The 24,018-nt window shown below is 39.3% G+C and overlaps 1 protein-coding gene and 1 pseudogene across 2 annotated transcripts; one reads left to right on the forward strand and one right to left on the reverse strand.

The window, feature by feature from the left end:
• LOC110681602 (chaperone protein dnaJ A7A, chloroplastic-like) lies at positions 1-23,741 on the reverse strand. Of its 2 annotated transcripts, XM_021857757.1 has the most exons (8): positions 23,416-23,741; positions 22,169-22,282; positions 4,220-4,364; positions 4,048-4,105; positions 3,154-3,196; positions 1,948-1,996; positions 1,756-1,833; positions 1-1,447 (listed from the first exon to the last, which is right to left on the reverse strand). In XM_021857757.1, exons 2-8 carry the CDS (start codon positions 22,270-22,272, stop codon positions 623-625), a joined length of 1,302 nt encoding a protein of 433 aa, XP_021713449.1. In that variant the 5' UTR covers positions 22,273-22,282; positions 23,416-23,741; the 3' UTR covers positions 1-622. The 2 variants fall into 2 exon arrangements, with proteins under 2 accessions (XP_021713449.1, XP_021713454.1); XM_021857762.1 differs by lacking the exon at positions 22,169-22,282.
• LOC110681592 lies at positions 16,579-19,423 on the forward strand (annotated as a pseudogene).
• Positions 23,742-24,018: the final 277 nt, after the last annotated feature.

Consider the following 24,018-nt stretch of genomic DNA (forward strand, 5'->3'; position numbering starts at 1 on the left):
TTTCGGAAAGAAAAGGGGGCACATCTGTGCACATATGATGCTGTCCAACAAATGGGATTTATTTATTCAGAATATTTTCAAATTGAATGTAATTCAAGATGATGGAGGGATCTTTTCTCTTCATACAACAAAAAACTAACAAAAAATAATAATATTAAAAATACTTGAGTACCAATTTAAACGAGCTAATGTGGAGGATTACCATTTTACCCTTTCTCCAACAAGGACACCTTTGAAAGCATCTGGTGATCTGAAGTCTTCAAAATCTGTTCTGAAAGTTGGATTAGAATTCAGTGTTCTCAGTATATGCCTCCTGATCAAAGTCACCTCACATCTACTACCATTCTATCAATTTCGCAGCGGTGCAGCATTTTATAAGCATACTGTATACACACAAATATCTAACATCTCACAACAAAATTTCATGAATCGAGATATGTAGATGATGAACCCCTATCATCACTGCATATCTCAGCATCCAAATCACATTTACATGCGAGCTGAAGAAATTTTAAGAACTTAACTTGTCTTCAGGTCGACAGAGGAAAAATTCATATGTACTGTATGATTCCAATATCTTGCCCTACAAACCCAGAGTACAGACCAAAGAAGAGAACCTATCTTAGCTGCTTGGGACTCTTGCCTTATCAATGTTGACAAGCTCTTCTATGAGCTTCCTCTCTTCAACATTCAGCTTTTTTGGAATCTCAACTTGCACTTTCACCAGCTGATCCCCTCTTTTACTCTTTTTATTTACAAAAGGAACTCCCTTTTTTGCCATCATCAACGTCACATTAGGTTGGGTACCAGGAGGGATCTTCAGATCAGACATTCCATCAACTGTAGGAACTTTTTTAACTGTCCCCAAAATTGCATCAAGGTAGGAAACCTTGCAAGTGTAGAGAATATTATTTCCATCCCTCTTCAAAACGGGATCCGCACGAACTTCAAATACAACAAACAGATCACCAGGGGGGCCACCTTTTTTCCCGGAATTGCCCTCACATTCAAACCTTATTTTGTTCCCAGTATCTACTCCAGCAGGGACTTTTACATTAATTTTCTTTGATTTTTTCACTCTTCCTTCACCACGACATTTATTGCAGGGGGTACTACTCTCGCCCATTCCATCACAATCAGGGCAGGAGAGTGCCTGCTGAACTATACCAAAAGGTGTTCTTATTGATGAGATAAGCTGTCCATGGCCATTGCATGTTCTGCAAACATAAGACTTGGAACCTGGCTTGGCACCCGAGGCTTCACAGGTGGGACAATCTTCGAGCCTATTTATCTCGATATCCTTATCTATCCCAAACACTGCCTCTCTGAAATCAAGCCTAAGACTGTAAGCCAGGTCCTCACCCTCTGAAAATCCGTTTCGAAAGTTTCCCCCCATACCCATGCCGTCAAAGTTGTTGAGTAATTCGTCAAAGATGCTGCTGAAGCCCTGCAAAAATGTGATGCCAGAAGAACTAAAATCTCTAGGTAGGAGACAAGTGAAGCAGGTCAGACAAGTCTGCTTCAGACTCTGGTCATTTTTGTTACCCAGTACAGTTTTTTTTTTTTTTTTTTTGCATGATTCACATGCTTTTAGTTAGTTATACTGTTTGTGGATATTCTGTTTGCGGTTTCAGGTCATTAACCCGTGTATAAACTACATAAAAGTCAATTTTGGTTGAATTTTAGAGTAGGGTCAGCCTTTTCCACAGTATCAGGATGGGCAATTTATGAAGATAACTAAAAAGAGATACTTACCCCCATGCTTGGGCCACCTTTAAGACCATCCTCTCCATATCTATCATATATGGAACGCTTCTCATCATCTGACAAGACCTGTGGTTCGAAAAATGTTATCAGTAGACCATTGTTATCAAATGGATACCATATCTGACAGGTATATCAGACAGATCAGCTAGAGTAGGGACTGCGCATAGTATGGAAACTTACCTCATAGGCATTACTAATGTCCTTAAATTTTTGTTCTGCTCCTGGATCTCTGCAACATGGAGGAATGGAGAAAACAACTTATTATACTACACACAGGAAAGGGATTGCCAAACAAAGAACAACATAAACAACAAACTTTTGAACAGTTTGACATCTAGTCTAGATACCCCTATGATAACACACGTCTTGTGAGTCGTGTCATGCCACAACCATATGATAACTTTTATTGATATTGACATCTAGATAACCCTCTCTCTTTAATACAGCCCAAATGTTTCACAGCTGCAAACCTACAGTAGTAAACAAATTACCTTCCTTGCTGCATGATGAAAGTTTATCATTTTTTCTTACCACCCCCTCCTACTCCTCACAACCTTCCATGAAAAGTATACACACCCACAGAAAGTCTTTGTTACTTTAAAAGGGAAACCCAAACCAAATGAACAAATTGCAATCTATGACAGCTTATTATCAGGAAATATAATATAGTGGTTAAAGCCCCCACTATTCTGAAATTTACTGATGCAATAACAACCCCAAGACATGATCCTCTATATTTTCAGATACTATGTCACAAAGTAGTGCACAAATTACATTAAATCCAAAGAGTTAAGGTGATTATGATGCCACAATTCTATACTTGCTGATCTGCCATGCACACCCCATAACGGAAAAAGAGAGCTGGGGAAAATGGTCAATATCACCTTCATCATAATGCAGTTAAGATTAAAGAAAACTGGCAATTTAGGTGTTTTAGAAAATCAATTCATTCTAAGACTTTGGAGAGCTCAGATGTGGAGTTGGACTTCAAACAATCAAACCAACTATAGCTACTCGCACAATATTGTTACAACAGTAAAGTGAATACTACAAAAATATAATCTGCATATCCTAAGAGCTAAACAATTTCGACAACTTCAATAAGAACCAAAATAATTTGAATTACAAGGGGGGCGGAAATTTTTTATGCCAAGATGCCAAAATCGATATCACAATATTGAAGCAGCAATAATCTTCTAAAAATTACTATATTTGAGAATGTTGAAGGTCCACACTTAGGCCTAATGCTGCCATCATGACTAAATCGGACCAAAACTTATAAAACGAGTAAAATCACATACTTATTTAGAGAGCCTGCTACAGAAACATATATTATAACATAGGTATGTCAGTATGCATCATTATGAAGGCTGAATTTCAACTTACTTGTTTACATCAGGATGGTAAGTCCGCGCAAGCTTCTTATAAGCTGCATGTATGAGAGTTCAACTCTATGATTAATCAGTTACTCTTGGGAGAAAAACAAAGTTCAGATAAACAGACTTCAATAATTAGAGACACAAGCATACAGAGGAAATCTTAATTTGCAGGCCAACCTATGGAGCAATTTTCTGGTAAGAAACAAACCAGGAAAAGATATTAAAGACACAAGAAGGAACCACAAGCTGCAAACATTAAATGTTCCTAGGCATGCAATACTTTCCACTGAAATGCAGAGGCTACCTACACAAAGACCAATCTGATGAAAAAAAAGAGGTGAAAGGAGACTAAGGCAGCATTATCAGAGCAACATAAAAACAGCCTAAAAATCAAGATGTACAGGTTTATGCAATAGATCGGGCCAGCCCAGATACACCAATCCGAGTCTATACCAGGAGGCACAAAAATACAGGGCAAGGACAGCAGTAGCAGCATTTTGGGAATAGCAAAAGAAGACAAAAGAAGTGAGGGAAGGATGTAATTGGGTGAAAAAGCCACGCTGGCAGAGAGGACAATGTGTACGCTGCTAGGTCATGGGGATTGCTTAGTATTTAAAAAGGGAAGGAAAGAATGAAAGCCGTCATGTGATTTATGATTGTAATCATTAGCTTAGCAGTAGCAGTAATATTCTCCAAGCTTCCACCTTTATTATTGTAATAGCAGCAGTAGCCTGTAGTTTTCAGCCTCTTTAATAAAAAATCCTTCCAAGCTTTCCTCTTATTTAGTGAGTGCACATCTATTTGTCACTGTTTGATTGAGCCAGAGTCCGGGTCGATAGCAGTTTAGTTGATGCTGCATCAGAATGCAAGGATACTACCTTAATTAACTAGATGAACTCACCACTTTTTATTTCAGGCTTCCCAGCATCTTCTGCAATACCAAGGACAGAGTAGTAATTCTGCATGTTCAAAACAGTCATGGTCAGAATATGCCTGCCAACTGAAAATAATAGTGTACCGCTGTATTATTATTGCAAGGAAATAAAGCAACTACATAGCAGAAAACATCTGACCCTCTGAGCTCTGACAATGAGGTGGGAATAGGATAGCTTGAAATGATACAAGTCCTTATGTGGCCTTGAGCTCAAAAATGTGTGAGAAGAGTCAGGAGAAAATATGGTTGAGCAAGATGAAGCCAACATCCCCTTGCTTGTGCAACTGCAATTTTTCAGTCAAAAGTAAACAGAAGATTTAATAAATGTTCAGAAAAATAACATACTTGTCAGTTTGTTAAAGATATACAGATACATGTTTACCATGAGTCCATTGCCACTTATATCATTCGGCACTTTAAGTTGCAGCATATGTACCTTTTGCACTATTTATATAATCGGCTTTGACCATCATTGATTACTACGTATTTATTATGCAAGAAAAAGCATAACCGATTGGGACCTTGTTCGAATTGTTCGACACATTTTAAAGATATCAAATTTCCATAGTTTTAACTTTTAACTAGAGTTGTCAAAAGTTGACCCAACCCGATATACCGACTCAAACCCGATTATTAACCGACCATCTGAACCCGAAAAAATGGTGACCCAAATTACCCGACCTAAAACCAACCCTAGACCCGAGTTGACTTGAGTATGTGAGACCCGAACCCGAACATGAACTGACTTGGAGAAGACCCGACCCGAATGTAACCCGTAAATTATTGACCTAAACCAAACCCGACTTGAACCGAAATTGACCCAAACCCGTATTAACCCATCAAAACCCGAATTTAACCCGACTTGTTACTAACCAGACTTGAATTCAACCCGACCTGTTCCTAACCCGACCCGAATTTAACCCGACCCGAAATCAACCCAACTTGTTATATACCTAGACCCAAATTCAACCCGACTTGTTATTGACTCGAACCAAATTTTACCAGACCTATTACTAACCCGACCCCAAAATTCAACCCGATCTCTTACTAACCCGACTCGAAATCAACACGACTTGTTATTGACCCGACCTTAATTCAACCCAAATTGTTCCCAACCCGATTTCAAGTCATCTTAAATACAATTTAGACCACATTATTATTGTTGATCAAAGCATTTTGTCTAGGAAGACCAAGTCGGTCCAGCCAGCAAAAGAAAGGAACTTCATCCTCAAATTTAAGAGTTAAATATAGTATATATTTGTTGTATGGTTAAAGGAGATAATTATCTTCCTAAATTATAAAATATAGTTCCCTAGTATATTGCCATATATATTATAGTCAAAGGAAATAATTAGCTTGATAAAAATGATAATTATTTATTTATATTTAGTTGAACTCGAATATAACCTGACTCGGAAATGACTCTATTGTAACCACCAAATTATTGACTTGAACATAACCCGACTTGACTTTGAGAATGACCCAACTTGGAAATGACCCAACCTGATTATAACCCACAAATTATTGACTTGAACCGAACCCAACTTGAACCCGAGAATGACCCGACTTGAAAATGACCCGACCTCATTATAACCCGCAAATTATTTACTTAAACCGAACCTGACTCAAACCCGAGAATGAACCGACGTGATTCTAACCCGCAAATTATTGACTTGAACCGAACTCGACTCGAACCCGAGAATCACCCTAACCTATTTTAACCCTTGAAAACCTGAATCAAAACCAACCCATTGTTCACCCAACACGAATGTAACCCGACCTAAACCCGACCCAAACTCGATAAGAAGTATGGCCCGATGTGACCCGACTCAAGCATGACCCAACCCAATCCCGACCCTTATAGGTTATGGATTTAATCCGAATTGACCTAACCCGAGTTGACCAGACCCACTCTTACCGACTCAAACCCAACCCATTTACCCGAATTGAGAGCTTTAAGCGAAACCTAAAAAATTTCTCAAAAAGCGTGGATCTTAGCCTTTAATTTTGGAATTTTTTGACTTTTTTTCACCCAAAAATAAAAATTGCCGAAATGTTTACCATGATTCCTAATACCCTCTTAGAGTCCAATTGGCTGGGTGGAACTATCCAATTTGCCTTTAAACGACCAATTTACCAGTTAACAACTTGCACTGATTTCATTAACTCGAGCTTACCACGAACATTTATGACAACATATAATGATCATATATGGATCCAAACGGCATTACATGACCCCAAGATGTATCCCCTAAAATCTCAAAACTTTTTGACACCGGGCCCCGAAACATTCTAAATTTCTCAAAAAGCGTGGATATTAGACTTCAATTTCGGAATTTTTTGACAATTTTTGCACAGATATAAAATTGCCGAAATGTTTACCATAGTCCCTAATACCCGCCGGGAGGCCAATTGGGTGGGTAGAACCATCCAATTTGGATTTATCCGACCAATTTAACGGTTTACAAGTTGCACGAATTTCATTAACTCAAGCCTATCACAAACATTTATAACAATAAATAATGATCATATACGGTTCCAAACGGCATCATATGACCCCGAGATATATCCCCTACAATTTTAAAAAAATTCGACACCAACCTGAAACCTCTAAAATTTCTCAAAAAGCGTGGATATTAGCCTTCAATTTTGGAATTTTTAGACTTTTTTTCGCCCGGAAATAAAAATTACAGAAATATTTACTATGGTCCCTAATACCCTATGGGAGTCCAATTGGGTGGGTGGAACCATCCAATTTGCCTTTAAACGACCAATTAACCGATTTACAACTTGCATCGATTTCATTAATACAAGTCTACCAAAAACATTTATGACAACATATAATGATCATATATGGTTCCAAACGGCATTATATGATCCCGAAATGTATCTCCTAAAATCTCAAGCCTTTTCGACACCTGGCCCGAAACCTCAAAAATTTCTCAAAAAGCGTGGACATTAGCCTTCAATTTTAGAATTTTATGACTTTTTTTCACCCGTAGAAAAAAATTGCCGAAATGTTTACCATGGTCTCTAATACCCTCAAATAGTCCAATTGGGTGGATAAAAACATCCAATTTGCCTTTAAACAACCAATTTACAACTTGCACCGATTTCATTAACTCGAGCATATCACGAACATTTATGACAACAAATAATGATCGTATATGGTTTAAAACGACATTATATGACCCCGATATGTATTCCCTAAAATTTCAAGACTTTTAGACATCACTGATACTCCAAATTTCACAAAAAAGCGTGGATATTCGCCTTCAATTTTTGAATTATTTTACTTTTTTTCGCCCAAAAATAAAAATTGTCGAACCATGGTCCATAATACCCAACTGGAGTCCAATTGGGTAGGTGGAACCATCCAATTTCCCTTTAAACGACCAATTTATCGATTTACAACTTGTATCGATTTCATTAATTCAAGATTACCACGAACATTTATGACAAGATATAATGATCTTATATGGTTCCAAACGGCATTATATGACCCTGAGATGTATTCCCTAAAATTTTAAGGCTTTTCGATAATGAGCCCCGAAACCTCCAAAATTTCTCAAAAAGCGTGGATATTAGACTTAATTTTGTAAACCTTTTACTTTTTTTCGCCCGAAAAAAAAATGACGAAATATTTACCATGGTCCGTAATACCCTCCGGGAGTCCCATTGGGTGGGTGGAACCATCCAATTTGCCTTTAAACGACAAATTTATTGATTTTCATCTTGCAGCGATTTCATTAACTCAAGTCTACCATGAACATTTATGACAACATATAATAATCATATATGGCATCAAACGACATAATATGACACCAAGATGTAATATCTGGAATTTCAAGTCTTTTCGACACCGAGTCATGAAACCTTAAAAATTCGCAAAATGCATGGATATTAGTCTTAAATTTTGGAATTTTTTGGCTATATTTTCTCGAAAATAAAAATTGCAATATTGTTTACCATGGTCCCCAATACCCTCCAGGAGTCCAATTAGTTTTAAATTTACTGGTTTACAACTTGCACCAATTTCATTAACTCAAGCCTACCACGAACATTTATGACAACACATAATGAACAGATATGGTTCCAAACGGCATTATATGACCTCGAGATGTATCCCCTAAAATCTCAAGGATTTTCAATACCAGGCCTTGAAACTTCCAACATTTCTCAAAAAGCGTGGATATTAGGCTTAAATTTTTAAATTTTTTGACTTTTTTTCGCCTGTAAATAAAAATTGCCAAAATGTTTACCACGGTCCCTAATACCCTCCAGGTGTCCAATTAGATGGGTAGAACTATCCAATTTGCCTTTAAATGGTGAATTTACCGATTCACAACTTGCACCAATTTCATTAACTCAAACATACCACGAACATTAATGACAACATATAATCATCATTTATGGTTTAAAACGATAATATATGACCTCGAGATGAATCCCCCAAAATCTCAAATCGTTTAGACATCGGGCTCCGAAACCACAAAAGTTTCTCAAAAAGCGTGGATATTAGCCTTCAATTTTGGAATTTTTTGACTTTTTTTCTCCTCAAAATAAAAATTGCCAAAATGCTTACCATGGTTCCTAATACCCTCTGGCAGTCCAATTAGGTGGGTGGAACCATCCAATTTGCATTTAAACGGCCAATTTACTAGTTTAAAACCTGCACTTATTTCATTAACTCAAGCATTCCACGAACATTTATGAAAACATATAATGGTCATTTATGGTTTCAAATGTCATTATATGACCGCGAGATGTATCTAATAAAATCTCAATTCTATTCGGACCACGAAACCTTCGAAATTTCTCAAAAAGCGTGGATATTAACCTTCAATTTCAGAATTTTTTCTCTTTTTTTCGCCTGAAAATAAAAATTGCCGAAACGTTTACCATGGTCCTTAATACTCTCTGAGAGTCCAATTGGATGGGTGGAACCATCCAATTTGCCTTTAAACAACCAATTTACCGGTTTACAACTTGCACCGATTTAATCAACTCAAGCCTACACCGAACATTTATGACAACAAAAAGTGATCACATATAATTCCAAACGACATTATATGACCCTGATATGTATTCCCTAGAATTTCGAGACTTTTAGACAACGGGCCTCGAAAACTCCAAAATTTCTCAAAAAGCGTGGATATTAGCGTTCAATTTTTTAATTTTTTTACTTTTCTTCGCCCGTAAATAAAAATTGCCTAAATGTTTACCATGCTCCCTAACACCCATCGGGAGTCCAATTATGTGGGTGAAACCATCCAATTTGCCTTAAAACGACCTATCTACCGGTTTACAACTTGCACTGATTTCATTAACTCATAATAACTTACACCGATTTCATTAACTCAAACTTACTACGAACATTTATGACAACATATAATGATCATATATGGTTCCAAACGGCATTATATGACCCCGAGATGTAAATCTAAAATTTCAAGGCTTTTCGACACCGGGACTCGAAATCTTTAAAATTTCTCAACAAGCGTGGATATTAGCCTTTAATATTGGAATTTTTAGAATTTTTTTCGCCTGAAAAATTAAAATTGCCGAAATGTTTTTCGTAGTCCCTAATACCCTTCGGGAGAACAATTTGATGGGTGGAACCATCCAATTTGTTTTTAAACGGCCAATTACCGGTTTACAACTTGCACCGATTTCATTAACTCAAGCCTACCACGAACATTTATGACAACATATAATGATCATATATGGTTCCAAACGGCATTGTATCACCCCGATATGTATCCCCTAAAATCTCAAGAATTTTCGATACCGGTCGTTAAAACCTCCAACATTTCTCAAAAAGCATGGATATTAGCCTTAAATTTTCGAATTTTTTGACTTTTGGGAGTCCAATTAGATGGGTAGAACTATCCAATTTGCCTTTAAATGGTGAATTTACCGATTCACAACTTGTACCAATTTCATTAACTCAAACATACCACGAACATTAATGACAACATATAATCATTATTTATGGTTTAAAACAATATTATATGACCTCGAAATGAATCCCCCAAAATTTCAAATTTTTTCGACATCGGGCTCCGAAACCTCAAAAGTTTCTCAAAAAGCGTGGATATTAGCCTTCAATTTTGGAATTTTTTGACTTTTTTTCTCCTCAAAATAAAAATTGCCAAAATGCTTACCATGGTTCCTAATACCCTCCGGCAGTCTAATTAGGTGGATGGAACCATCTAATTTGCATTTAAACGGCCAATTTACTAGTTTAAAACCTGCACTTATTTCATTAACTCAAGCATTCCACGAACATTTATGAAAACATATAATGGTCATTTATGGTTTCAAACGTCATTATATGACCGCGAGATGTATCTAATAAAATCTCAATTCTTTTCGACACACCTGACCACGAAACCTTCGAAATTTCTCAAAAAGCGCGGATATTAACCTTCAATTTCAGAATTTTTTCTCTTTTTTTCGCCTGAAAATAAAAATTGCCGAAATATTTACCATGGTCCTTAATACTCTCCGGGAGTCCAATTGGGTGGGTGGAACCATCCAATTTGCCTTTAAATGGTGAATTTACCGATTTACAACTTGCACCCATTTCATTAACTCAAATCTACCACGAACATTTATGACAACATATAATCATCATTTATAGGTTAAAACAGTATTATATGACCTAGAGATGAATCCCCTAAAATCTCAAATCTTTTCGACACCGGGCTCCGAAATCCCAAAAGTTTATAAAAAAACGTGGATTTTAGCCTTCAATTTTGGAATTTTTTGACTTTTTTCTCTCGAAAATAAAAATTGCCGAAATGCTTACCATGGTTCCTAATACCCTCTGGCTGGCCAATTAGGTGGGTGGAACCATCCAATTTGCATTTAAACAGCCCATTTACTAGTTTAAAACCTGCACTTATTTCATTAACTCAAGCATACCACGAACATTTATGAAAACATATAATGGTCATTTATGGTTTCAAACGGTATTATATGACTCCGAGATTTATCCCCTAAAATCTCAATTCTTTTCGACACCTGACCCCGAAACCTTCGAAATTTCTCAAAAAGCGTGGATATTAACCCTCAATTTTAGTATTTTTTTTCTCTTTTTTTCGCCAAAAAATAAAAATTGCCGAAATGTTTACCATGGTCCCTAATACTCTTCGGGAGTCCAATTAGGTGGGTCGAACCATCCAATTTGCCTTAAAACAACCAATTTACCAGTTTACACCCTGCACCGATTTTATTAATTCAAGCCTACACCGAACATTTATGACAACAAATAATGATCACATATAATTCCAAACGACATTATAGGACCACGAGATGTATTCCCTAGAATTTCGAGACTTTTAGACACCGACCCTCGAAAACTCTAAAATTTCTCAAAAAGCGTGGATATTAGCCTTTAATTTTTTAATTTTTTGACTTTTTTTCGACCGTAAATAAAAATAGCCTTAATGTTTACCATGCTCCCTAACACCCTCCGGGAGTCCAATTATGTGGGTGAAACCATCCAATTTGCCTTTAAACGGCCTATTTAGCGATTTACAGCTTGCACCGATTCATTAGCTCAAACTTACTACGAACATTTATGACAACATATAATGATCATATATGGTTCCAAACGGCATTATATGACCCCGAGATGTAATCCTAAAATTTCAAGACTTTTCGACACCGAGACTCGAATTCTCTAAAATTTCTCAACAAGCGTGGATATTAGCCTTTAATATTGGAATTTTTAGAATTTTTTTCGCTAGAAAATAAAAATTCCCGAAATGTTTTTCATGGTCCCTAATACCCTAAGGTAGGCCAATTTGATGGGTGTAACCATCCAATTTGTTTTTAAACGGCCAATTACCGGTTTACAACTTGCACCGATTTCATTAACTCAAGCCTACCACGAACATTTATGACAACATATAAAGATCATATAAGGTTACAAACGGCTTATATGACCCCGAGATGTATTCCCTAGAATTTTAATACTTTTTGACACCGGGTCTCGAAACCTCCAAAATTTCGCAAAATACGTGGATATTAGACTTCAATTTTGGAATTTTTTTACTTTTATTTGCCCGAAAATAAAAATTGTCGTAATATTTACAATGGTCCCTAATACCCTTTGGGAGTACCCCTAGCTGGGTGAAATCATCCAATTTGCCTTTAAACAGCTGATTTATCGGTTTACAACTTGCACTGATTTAATTCACTCAAGCCTACCACGTACATTTATGACAACAAATAATGATCATATATGTTTCCAAACAACATTATATGACCCCGAAATGTGTTCCTTAAAATTTCAAGATTTTTCAACACCGGAACCTAAAACCTCCAGAATTTCTCAAAAAGCGTGGACATTGGACTTCAATTTGGAATTTTTTAACTTTTTTTCGCTTGTTAATAAAAATTGCCGAAATTTTTACCATGTTCCCTAATACCCTCCATTAGTCCATTTAAGTGGGTGGAACCATCCAATTTGTCTTTAAACGACCAATTTTCCGGTTTACAACTTGCATTGATTTCATTAACTCAAACCTACCACGAATATTTATGACAACAAATAGTGATCATATATGATTACAAACGACATTTTATGAACTTGAGATGTATTACTTAGAAACTCAAGGCTTTTCGATACCGGGTCCCGAAACCTACAAAATTTCTCAAAAAGTGTGGATATGAGCCTTAAGTATTGGAATTTTTAGACTTTTTTTCGCTTGGAAATAATATTTGCCGAAATGTTTACCATGGTCTCTAATACCCTTCAAGAGTACAATTGGGTGGGTGAAACCATCCAATTTGTCTTTCAACGGCCTATTTACCGGTTTATAACTTGCACCGATTTCATTAACTCAAGCCTACCACGAACATTTTTGACAACAAATAATGATCATATATGGTTTCAAACGGCATTAAATGACCCTGAGATGTATCCCCTAGAATTTCAAGACTTTTCGGCACCTGGCCCTGAATCCTCAAAAAATTTCTCTAAAGCGTTGATATTAGCCTTTAATTTTGAAATTTTCCACGTTTTTTTCGCCCGAAATAAAAATTGTCGAAATGTTAACATGGTCCCTAATACCGTCCGGAATCCCATTGGGTAAGTGGAACCATCCAATTTGCCTTTAAACGACCAATTTACCGGTACACAACTTGCACCGATTTCATCAACTCAAGCCTACCACGAACATTTATGGCAACAAATAATGATCATATATGGTTCCTAACGGCATTAAATGACCCCCGAGATGTATCCCCTAACATTTCAAGACATTTCGACACCGGGCCTCGAAACCTCTAAAATTTCTCAAAAAGCGTGGATATTAGTCTTTAATTTTAGAACTTTTTGACTTTTTTTTTTTTGTCCGAAAATAAAATTTCCAAAATGTTTTTCATGGTCCCTAATACCCTCCGGGAGTCCAATTAGGTTGGTGGAACCATCTAATTTGCCTTTGAACGACCAATTTAATTTAGGGCTGGCAAACCCTGACCCGACACGAAAACCCGACCCGAACCCGACCCGAAGTTACCGAGAGAGACCCGAACCCGACCTGAACCGAACCCGAACAACCCGAATTCGACCCGATTTGACCCAAATTTCATATTTCGTAATAATATTAAGTTTTACACTATTTTTAATAGTTTCTAAGCATAACCCGAAATCGACCCGAAATCTGACCCGAACCCGACCTGCTGACCCGAATTGCCACCCCTAATTTAATTACAGGTTTACAACTTGCACGGATTTCATTAACTCAAGCCTACTACGAACGTTTATGACAACATATAATGATCATATATGGTTCCAAACGGCATTATATGACCCCGAGATGTATCCCCTAAAATATTAATACTTTTCTACACCGGGCCCCGAAACCTTTAAAATTTCTCAAAAAGCGTGGATATAAGCCTTCAATTTTGAAATTTTTTGAATTTTTTTCGCCTGGAAATAAAAATTGCCAAAATGTTTACCCTGGTCCCTAATGTCCTCTGGGAGTCCAATTGGATGGGTGGAACCATCCAATATTCCTTTAAACGACCAAGTTATCGGCTTACAACTCTCACAGATTTTATTAATTCAAGTCTACCACGAACATTTATGACAACAAATAATGATCATATATGGTTCAAATGGCATTATATGACCCCGAGATGTATCCCATAAAATTTCAAGACTTTTCGACACCGGCCCCCGAAACCTCTAAAATTTCTCAAAAATTGTGGATATAAAAATTGGCCAATTTATCAGTTTACAACGGCTAATTTAATTAACTTGCACCGAACCCGACTTGAACCGAAATTGACCCAAACCCGTTTTAAATCGTTAAAACCCGAATTTAACCTGACTTGTTATGAACCTGACCTGAATTCAACCCGACCCGTTCTTAACCCGACCCGAATTTAACCCAACCTATTACAAACCTGACCTGAAATCAACCCGACTTGTTATTGACCTGACCCAAATTCAACCCGACTTGTTAATGACCCGACTCGAATTTTACCATACCTATTACTTACCTAACCCAAAAATTCAACCACATATGTGACTAACCCGACTCGAAATTAACACTTGTTATTAACCCGACCTAAATTCAACCCAAATTGTTCCGGATCCGATTTCAAATCACCATAAATGCAATTACGACCACTTTATTATTGTTGATCAAAGCATTTTGTCTTGGGAAGGCAGCAAAAGAAAGGAGTATCATCCTCAAATATAAGTGTTAAATATAGTATATATTTGTTGTATGGTCAAAGGAAATAATTATCTTCCTAAATAATAGATTACAGTTCCCTAGTATATTGCCATATACTTCCTCCGTTTTCTTTTGGTTGCAACACTTTGCTAAAAAGGAAATGTCACAATATTTGCAACACACTATAAGGAAAGTTACTTAAGAGAAAAACTATACTATTTCCCTTATTTAAACCACATGACCCACTAAATTACACTCCTAACAACCACTAATCCCATTTTAAAGTGTATTATATCATGTGAACCCCCACATTTCTTAAATACCGTGAAAAAGTGTGTGTTGCATCTAAAAGAAAACGGAGGAAGTATAATATAGTCAAAGGAAATAATTAGTTTGATATAAATGATAATTATCTATTTATAGTTAGTTGAACCCGAATATGACCTGACTTAGAAATGACCCGACCTATTGTAACCTGCAAATTATTGACTTGAACATAACCCGACTTGAATTCGAGAATGACCCGACTTAGAAATGACCCAACCTGATTATAACCCGCAAATTATTGACTTGAACCGAACCCGACTTGAAGCCAAGAATGACCCGACTTGAAAATGACCCGACCTCATTATAATTCGCAAATTATTGACTTGAACTGAACCCGACTCAAACCCGAGAATGACCCGACCTGATTCTAACCCGCAAATTATTGATTTGAACCGAACCCGATTCGAACCCGAGAATTACCCTAACCCGTTTTAACCCGTGAAAACCCGAATTAAACCCAACCAATTGTTCACCCGACCTGTTATTAACCTGACCCAAACCCGATAAGAAGTATGACCCGACTAAAGCATGACCTAACCCAAACCCAACCCGCATAGGTTATGGAATTAATCTGAATTGACCTGACCCAAGTTGACGTGATCCACTCTCACCCGACCCACTCTCACCCGACCCACTCTCACCCGACCCATGTTGACCCCACCCACTCTTACCCGACCTGTTGTTATGGATTGGGTTGGAGTCAACACCGCAAATCAACCACCACTTTTGGTGTACACGAGGCGCGCAAAGAAGGGGCAGCAAGGGTCAAGTGAAGCCAGGAACAAGGAGCAACATGACAAAGCTAATTAAAGAGAAGTTTAGGAAGGGGAGCAGGACTTCTTTAATCATGTTCTCTATGGGTTTCTATTTTAGTTAATTATTGTCACATGTATTATCTAGGCTTGAGTATATGTATGTTAGGGTGAGGAGCAGTAGAATTCATTCAGAAAATTTGAGAGTAAACACTAGGGAGAGTTGTGGCCTAAAGCTACTAAGAGACTCATAGCCTCAAGTTATGTTTATCCTTTGTGATTAGGGGATTTGCTCCCACCAATCGGAATGCGCCACGTGGGCCAATCAGGTCCTGCCAAGTGTCCCCCAGTTGGACCTCTCAGGGCTTGCCACGTGGCACACGCTTATTCGTCCACCCTGGACTTATTATGTCATGACACGTGGCATACTCTATGCCTAATGGAGAAGCCGGTCACCTAGGCCCAACTTCCGAGGGAAGCCCAATCAGCCCAAGGTTAACCTAAACCTAGATTGGCACGTTTCCCGAGGTTATAAATACCTCCCTTAATCCTCATTAAGGGAGATTACGCAGATTACACACTCTCACCTAGAAAGACCCAATCACTTTAATTTCCGCATTAATTACTCCTTAATCAAGTACTAACTTGACCGTCGGAGGTGGATCTCCAATCATCCGGAGCATCCGTTTGTTTTGCAGGTACAGGCGTCCGGTTCCTGTCTCGGAATTGTAACTCTCCCGCAGGACATCAGAAAACCCCGAAACACTTTGTATTTCAATCTTCAATCAATCAAGTACTCAAGCATTCAAACTTTAATTACGTTTCCTGTTTCGAATTACATTACTCAAATTTAGTACTTAACAACTTGGTATCAGAGCAGTGGTTCTGCGACCGCCGGTGCCGGAAACCTCCAGCCAATAATTAAAAAAAAAAATCGAATTCAAGCAGCCATGGAAGCAGACATACCTCAACGGCTCACCGCCATAGAAGAAGCGCTAGCGGCCATCCAGGAGAGGTTACAACCGCAAGACGACAACCTCACACGCACGGTGGCGGCGGCCATGGAAGAAGAACGCAAGGAAATTGAGAAGGAGCGGAGGAAGACAGAGGAGGTGGTGGCTAACACAGTGAACCACTTGGAGGAACGCCTAGACCAATTTCGCGCCACCGTGAATACTCAGGCCACCTTAGACCGCAGCAAATTCACGAAGATTCAAGAAGAGTTGGAGAAATTGAAATTCTCACAACCACAACCTCAACAACCGCAACCACAATCAGTCATACAACCGGTGGAAGGGGGATTGAGCGGTGAAAACAGCCTGCACGAAGACAGACCATTCGACGATCCAGGGTGGCACCCGCCTGAGAAACCGGGGTTGGGTCGGTGGTGGAGGAGGCAGCGGCGGTGGTCATTGGAAGCACCGTAAATTAGAAATGCCTCTCTTCGACGGAGCAGATCCGGATAATTGGACAGCGAGGGCTGAAATGTACTACAAATTTTACAAGCTGATGGAGAGGGAGAAAATGGAAGCGGCGGTGGTCGCGATGGATGGGGCCGCTTTGAAGTGGTTTCAGTGGGAGCAGAAGCGGCGACCGTTCTTTGGGTGGCCGGATCTCAAACAACGTGCTCTGAACGAGTTCCGACCTTCACACTTGGGAACGCTCCATGAACAATGGTTAGCGGTGATGCAAGATGTCTCCGGATCGGTGGCGTAGTATCGCCGGAAATTCATAGAGATGGCGGCGCCACTAGAGGACGTGCCGGAAAGTCTTATGCTCGGGCAGTTCATAAATGGGTTAAACAAAGAAATTAAAACAGAGTTGAGACTCCTTAATCCTCTCAACCTTGAAAAAGCCATGGAAATGGCTGGCAGGATTGAAGAAAAGAACCGTGTGCAGCAGGGCAAGAAACCCGTTAGTAATTGGAAAGGGGGCCTTGTGGTTGGGCCATCCAATTCTAACCCAAGTCACAGCAGCCCAATTGTGAGTAAGGGTGGCTTAATAGCTTCTTATGGGCAACCAGTAGTAGTGGGCCTCCCAAATCATGGCCCAAGGCACCAGAATCCCAAAGCTCCGTGAACATGGGTCGGTCCAACCGTGGCCCAAGTCAGAATTCCACCGGAAGCACGAGGCGGTTAACCGAGTTCGAATTGGCGGAAAGGAGGGCGAAGGGGTTGTGCTTTAGGTGTGATGAGAGGTGGGGTGTGGGTCATCGTTGCAAAAGGAAGGAGCTTAGTGTATTACTAGTGGCGGAAGGGGAAGTAGAGTTGGAGGATGAAGGACCGGAGTTGGAGAGTGACACCCCCTCGGAGGAAAACGGGTCGATGTCATTATGTTCGGTGATCGGGATACACAATCCAAAGACAATGAAGTTGAGAGGGGTAGTCAAGGGGCAAGAGGTAGTAGTAATGATCGACCCGAGGGCCACTCATAATTTCTTAGCAATTTCGGTGGTGGAGCAAACGGATATTCCCATTACTCAAGGTGGGGAATTTGGCGTTTCCTTAGGGAATTGGGACACCATTCGGGGTAGCGGAATGTGTAAGGGAGTCAAGGTGGAGCTTCAAGGTGGACTTACTATAACCGAAGATTTCTTTCCACTCACCCTAGGTAGTGCCGAAGTGATATTAGGGGTGCAATGGCTTGAGAAGTTGGGGGTCGTGGTTACTAATTGGCAAACCCATGTCATGAGGTTCACCGTGGGTGGAGTTCCGGTCACCCTCACCGGAGACCCGACCCTCGAAAAGTCACAGATTTCACTCAAGGCTATGGTGAGAGTGTTGAAAAAGGAAAAAAAGGGCTTTTGGGTTGAGTGCAACAGATTCGAGGATGAGAAATCGGGCCCAAATCCAACCAGCCCATCTTCATTCTTGGTTGAGATTCTGGGCCAATTTCAAGGGGTTTTCCAAATGCCAAGTGGGCTACTCCCAAATAGAGGCCATGAGCACTCTATTGTGTTAAGAGATGGGGCCAACCCAATTAGTGTTAGGCCTTATAGATATCCCCAAATTCAGAAGGATGAGATTGAGAGGCTAATACGGGAAATGCTCGAGGTCGGCATCATCAAACCGTCACCAAGCCCTTTCTCAAGCCCGGTTTTGCTCGTTAAAAAGGACGGGTCTTGGCGATTTTGTGTAGATTATCGAGCTCTCAACAAAGAAACCGTTCCGGATAAATATCCGATTCCGATTATTGATGAGCTACTTGATGAATTGCATGAGGCAACAATTTTTTCCAAGCTCGATTTAAAATCGGGCTATCATCAAATTCGGGTCAAACCGGAAGACACTCATAAAACGGCCTTCCGCACTCATGAGGGTCACTATGAATTTTTAGTGATGCCGTTTGGGCTCACAAATGCCCCGGCTACCTTCCAATCTCTCATGAACGAGGTTTTTTCGGCCTTACTTGAGAAAATTTGTGCTCGTTTTCTTTGACGATATCTTGATCTATAGTAAGGCCGTGGAGGAGCATAAGTGTCACTTGAAATTGGTGTTAGCAAAAATTGGTGGAAAATCAATTATATGCCAATTTTAAAAAGTGTGAGTTTGGGAGGAGAGAGAATGCTTATTTGGGCCACGTAATTTCCGAGCAAGGGGTCGCCATGGATGTTGAAAAAATTCGAGCCATACTTGAGTGGGAAATACCGAAGAACCTTAAAGAGCTCTGAGGTTTTTTGGGGTTGACGGGGTATTACCGGAAATTCATATCCCACTACGCTCACATTCCCAACCCTCTTACCTCACAATTGAAGAAGGACTGTTTCGGGTGGTCGGAAGAGGCTACGGTAGCGTTCTAGAGGTTAAAGTCGGCTATGACCACCGCTCCGGTTTTGGCCGTTCCTAATTTCAGAGAAGCTTTTGTTGTTGAGACCGACGCCTCCTTCTACAGCAAAATGTTGGGAGTTCGAGCACGAGGGAGGTCGATTTACGAGAAAGAATTAATGGCAATCGCCTTGGCTGTGACCAAATGGCGTCATTATTTAATGGGACGCCAATTTGAAATTCATACTGATCAACAGAGTTTGAAATATCTCACGGAGCAAAGGGAGGTCGGAGGTGAATATCAACGTTGGCTGAGGAAATTGGTGGGGTTTGATTTTACCATCCATTATAAGCCAGGCGCAGCGAACAGGGTGGCGGATGCACTTTCTCGTAAGGACGGAGCTCTGCTAGTGCGATCAGAGAAACTGATCGAAGGAAAGAAAAAAGAAGAGAAGATAGAGCTTGGGGCCTTGATCCACTCATGTTATGTGGATTGGGCCGAACTTGAGAAGGAATTGGAGGGGGATAAAGATTTGGGCCAGATTGTTTTGGGTCTTAAGGAGGGAAAAGAAGGTCCAAAGGGGTTTCATGTTGAGGGGTCCAGATTATGTTACAAAAATCGAATTGTCTTGCCTAAGTCTTCAAAGTTCATTCCTTTACTCTTGAAGGAGTATCACAGCACTGCCACGGGAGGCCACGACGACGAAATTAAGTCCTATCTCCGATTGGCCGCCGACTGGTTTTGGTCCGGAATGCGAAAGGATGTCGGGAAATTTGTGCGAGAATGTGATGTGTGTCAAAGAAACAAAACCATCACCAAGAGTCCTCTCAGTTTGCTCCAACCGATTCCAATTCCCGAAGCCGTGTGGGAGGACATCTCCATGGATTTCGTGGAGGGATTTCCTCTATCTAAGGGAATAGACTCCGTGCTCGTGGTGGTGGATCGCCTCTCAAAATATGCCCATTTTATTGGGATAAAACACCCCTTCAACGCTCTAAAAGTGGCAGACGCCTTTGTTAAGGAAATAGTCCGTCTTCATGGTTTTCCGGCATCAATTATTTCTGATCGTGATCGGGTTTTCATGAGTATCTTTTGGAGGGAGCTTTTTCGTTTGCAAGGGACACATCTCCGCCGAAGCACGGCCTACCACCCTCAAATCGACAGGCAAACAGAGATTGTGAACAAAAGCCTCGAAACTTACTTGAGATGCTTCATCGCTGAAGCCTCGCACCTGGGCTCGCTGGTTACCGTGGGCTGAATATTCCTACAACACTTCGCCCCACAATTCGACCAAGATGACCCCATTCAAGGTCGTTTATGGTCGAGACCCGCCGAAGCTATGGCGATTGGGAGCAGACAATGGTTCGCAGCCTTGAGGAAAGTTTGCAGGAAAGAGATGGGATTTTAGAGGATTTGCGAATGAATTTGAACCGTGCCCAACAAGTGATGAAGCTGAATGCTGATAAACAGAGGAGAGAAGATAAGTTCAAGGTTGGGGAGAAGGTTTTTCTCAAGCTACAGCCCTATTGGCAAAAGTTGCTTGCAAGGAGGCCCTTCGAGAAATTGGCTGCTAGATTATATGGCCCCTTTGAAGTTATTGAGCAAATTGGCAGAGTTGCTTATAAGTTGAAGCTACTACCGGATTGTAAGATACACCCGGTTTTCCACATATCGCAACTTAAGAGAGCCCTTGGCAGCACTCCAAGTCAGCCCACCCTTCCCAAGCAACTGTCTCCCGACTTGGAGTTACTTGTGGAACCAGAGGAACTCCTTGATGTGCGCAGGGTACGGAAGGAGTCGATGTTCATGCTCGAAGTACTACTTACGTGGAAGGGACTGCAACACTTTGAAGCCACGTGGGAGGATTTTGAAGCAGTCAATTTACGCTTCCCTGACTTCCACCTTGAGGACAAGGTGAAACTCAAAGGGGGGAGTGATGTTATGGATTGGGTCAATGGAGTCAACACCGCAAGTCAACCACCACTTTTGGTGTACACGAGGCGGGCAAAGAAGGGGCAGCAAGGGTCAAGTGAAGCCAGGAACAAGGAGCAACATGACAAAGCTAATTAAAGAGAAGTTTAGGAAGGGAAGCAGGACTTCTTTAATCATGTTCTCTATGGGTTTCTATTTTAGTTAATTATTGTCACATGTATTATCTAGGCTTGAGTATATGTATGTTAGGGTGAGGAGCAAAATTCATTCAGAAATTTGAGAGTAAACACTAGAGAGAGTTGTGGCCTAAAGCTACTAAGAGACTCATAGCCTCAAGTTATGTTTATCCTTTGTATTTCAATCTTCAATCAATCAAGTACTCAAGCATTCAACCTTTAACTACGTTTCCTGTTTCGAATTACATTACTCAAATTTAGTACTTAACACCTGTTTACCCGAACTGAGAGCTCTAGTTTTAACTTAGGTAGGATTAAAGATATGATTTTTATAGTCAATATGGTACAAGGAAAAATCAAAATTATGCACAAAGATGAACTAGAGAACAGAAGATACCAACAGACAAAACCTTCTAGAACACAAGCTGGTGCTTACCAATGTGAGGAAAACAAATTAAAGCTTGTAGTACTATACATTCCAGGTGTTTGACTCTGCAAGCCACAATGAGGCACAAACACTCCACATGGCATGGCCGCCATGTACAAACACCTATATTAGAAAGTTTTTTATTTGTAATAACTATCAGAGTTAGAATAAGTTTGTTCAAACATATTGTACAAATATAAGACACCATTTTGAAGCACAAACACACAAATATCGTCAAAAACAAAATTGAAATGCTCAATCATAATGAGAATATTTACATAAGTTCTATAGAGAATGCAGTTTCCTCATGCATGAAAGATTTAATTTATCCCCTGATGACCCTCATAAACATCACTAAACTATATGGAGTACAAAGTACAAACATATAAGTCTTTCACTGCAGAAAATAATTTTCACTGAAGTTGAGGAATATGAGGATAAATCTTAAACTAGCAAAAACCATTACTGAAAGTACAGTAAATTGATCAGCGTTGATTTCAGAAAATCTGAATGTGGGAAAAAATCAGCATCAAGGAGATTTTGGAATGATTTATTATAGCATAATGCTACTAGCCTCTTAACCCATTCTATACCACAACCGACTTATGACTTTTAAACTCTACTCTTCACCATTTGAACATCTTCCATTGTTGCATACTCATAAAGGTGCATAAATATATGATATCATTAAAACATAAGTCAATTTCCATCATTCTCAGCACTTTGTGCTTTTATCACAACCATGGAACCTTCTAAGTTTGTTAAAATACCTTTCTCCTCGCGGCCGTATACACATTCTAGTCCACCTCAACAATCTCAACTAGTATAATTACCTTAACTAAAATCCTCAAAAATAAACATTCTTCAAATATGTTACTGTAGTTTTGTTTCTTGCCCATTTCACCAAAAAAGTCAAAACTTTACTTGGCAGTTCGATCCCAAGCTCATTACTCACAAAATATGCCTCAAAAACCAAACACTTTGTTTCATAAGCCGCAAATTTCTCAAGATTATCAGAAATATTCACCCTAATTCCTTATATTTTCAGTTTCAATTGAAACATGAACCATTTCCATTAAAAGTAGCAAGTACCCACATCACATAAATGTCCCAAATGAAATCAAAACCCATAATTTATGCATATTCTAAATAATTAGTGAATTCAAAGCCAAAACAATTATACATTTAAAGGTTAAAATTAAGCTGAAGAAAAATAAAAGAAATGGGAAAAATTAAGTAGAGGAAGATGAACTCACTGGTTGCGAAATTCCACCAAAGACAGCTATGAGATTGAATATCTATGTTAATCTTGTACCAGTTGAGACTTGAGAGAAATAGAATTATTGAACAATTTTGCAGAATTGCACTCTCAACTTCTCAAGTCTCAACTTTGCAGAACTACCTGCGCCAATTTAGGTCGAGATATTTGAGAAAAGGTCACTTTTTTTGTGGCAAACTATCTTGGTAAGAAATATGGACCTTTGCTGTGCGTTTCATATTTTAGATTGGAAGGTTGAACATTAGAAATAGAAACTAATCTTGGCCTGAAATACGAAGTACCGAGTATAAAATACGGATTACAGAGTACTAACTTGGTTCGGAACTTCGGATAATGTTTGGATTGTTCATTTTATAGAAGTGGTTGAAGACTTGAAGTAATGGACTAGTGGCATCGTTTTTAGTCTTTTACCTCGTATCCTAAGTCTAATGATCAAACCTTATGAGTTAATTTCTATTGTTATACTATAGGAAAAAGAAAATAAAAACTTTGATATTAGAAGCGGAAAAATTGTTATAGGAAAAAAAACATTCTCCGAACTTGTTCACTTCAGCTTGTTTTCAATTCAGTTCAGCTTCTA

This window comes from Chenopodium quinoa, unplaced genomic scaffold, assembly GCF_001683475.1.
Source record: "Chenopodium quinoa cultivar QQ74 unplaced genomic scaffold, ASM168347v1, whole genome shotgun sequence".
Taxonomy (NCBI): domain Eukaryota; kingdom Viridiplantae; phylum Streptophyta; class Magnoliopsida; order Caryophyllales; family Amaranthaceae; genus Chenopodium; species Chenopodium quinoa.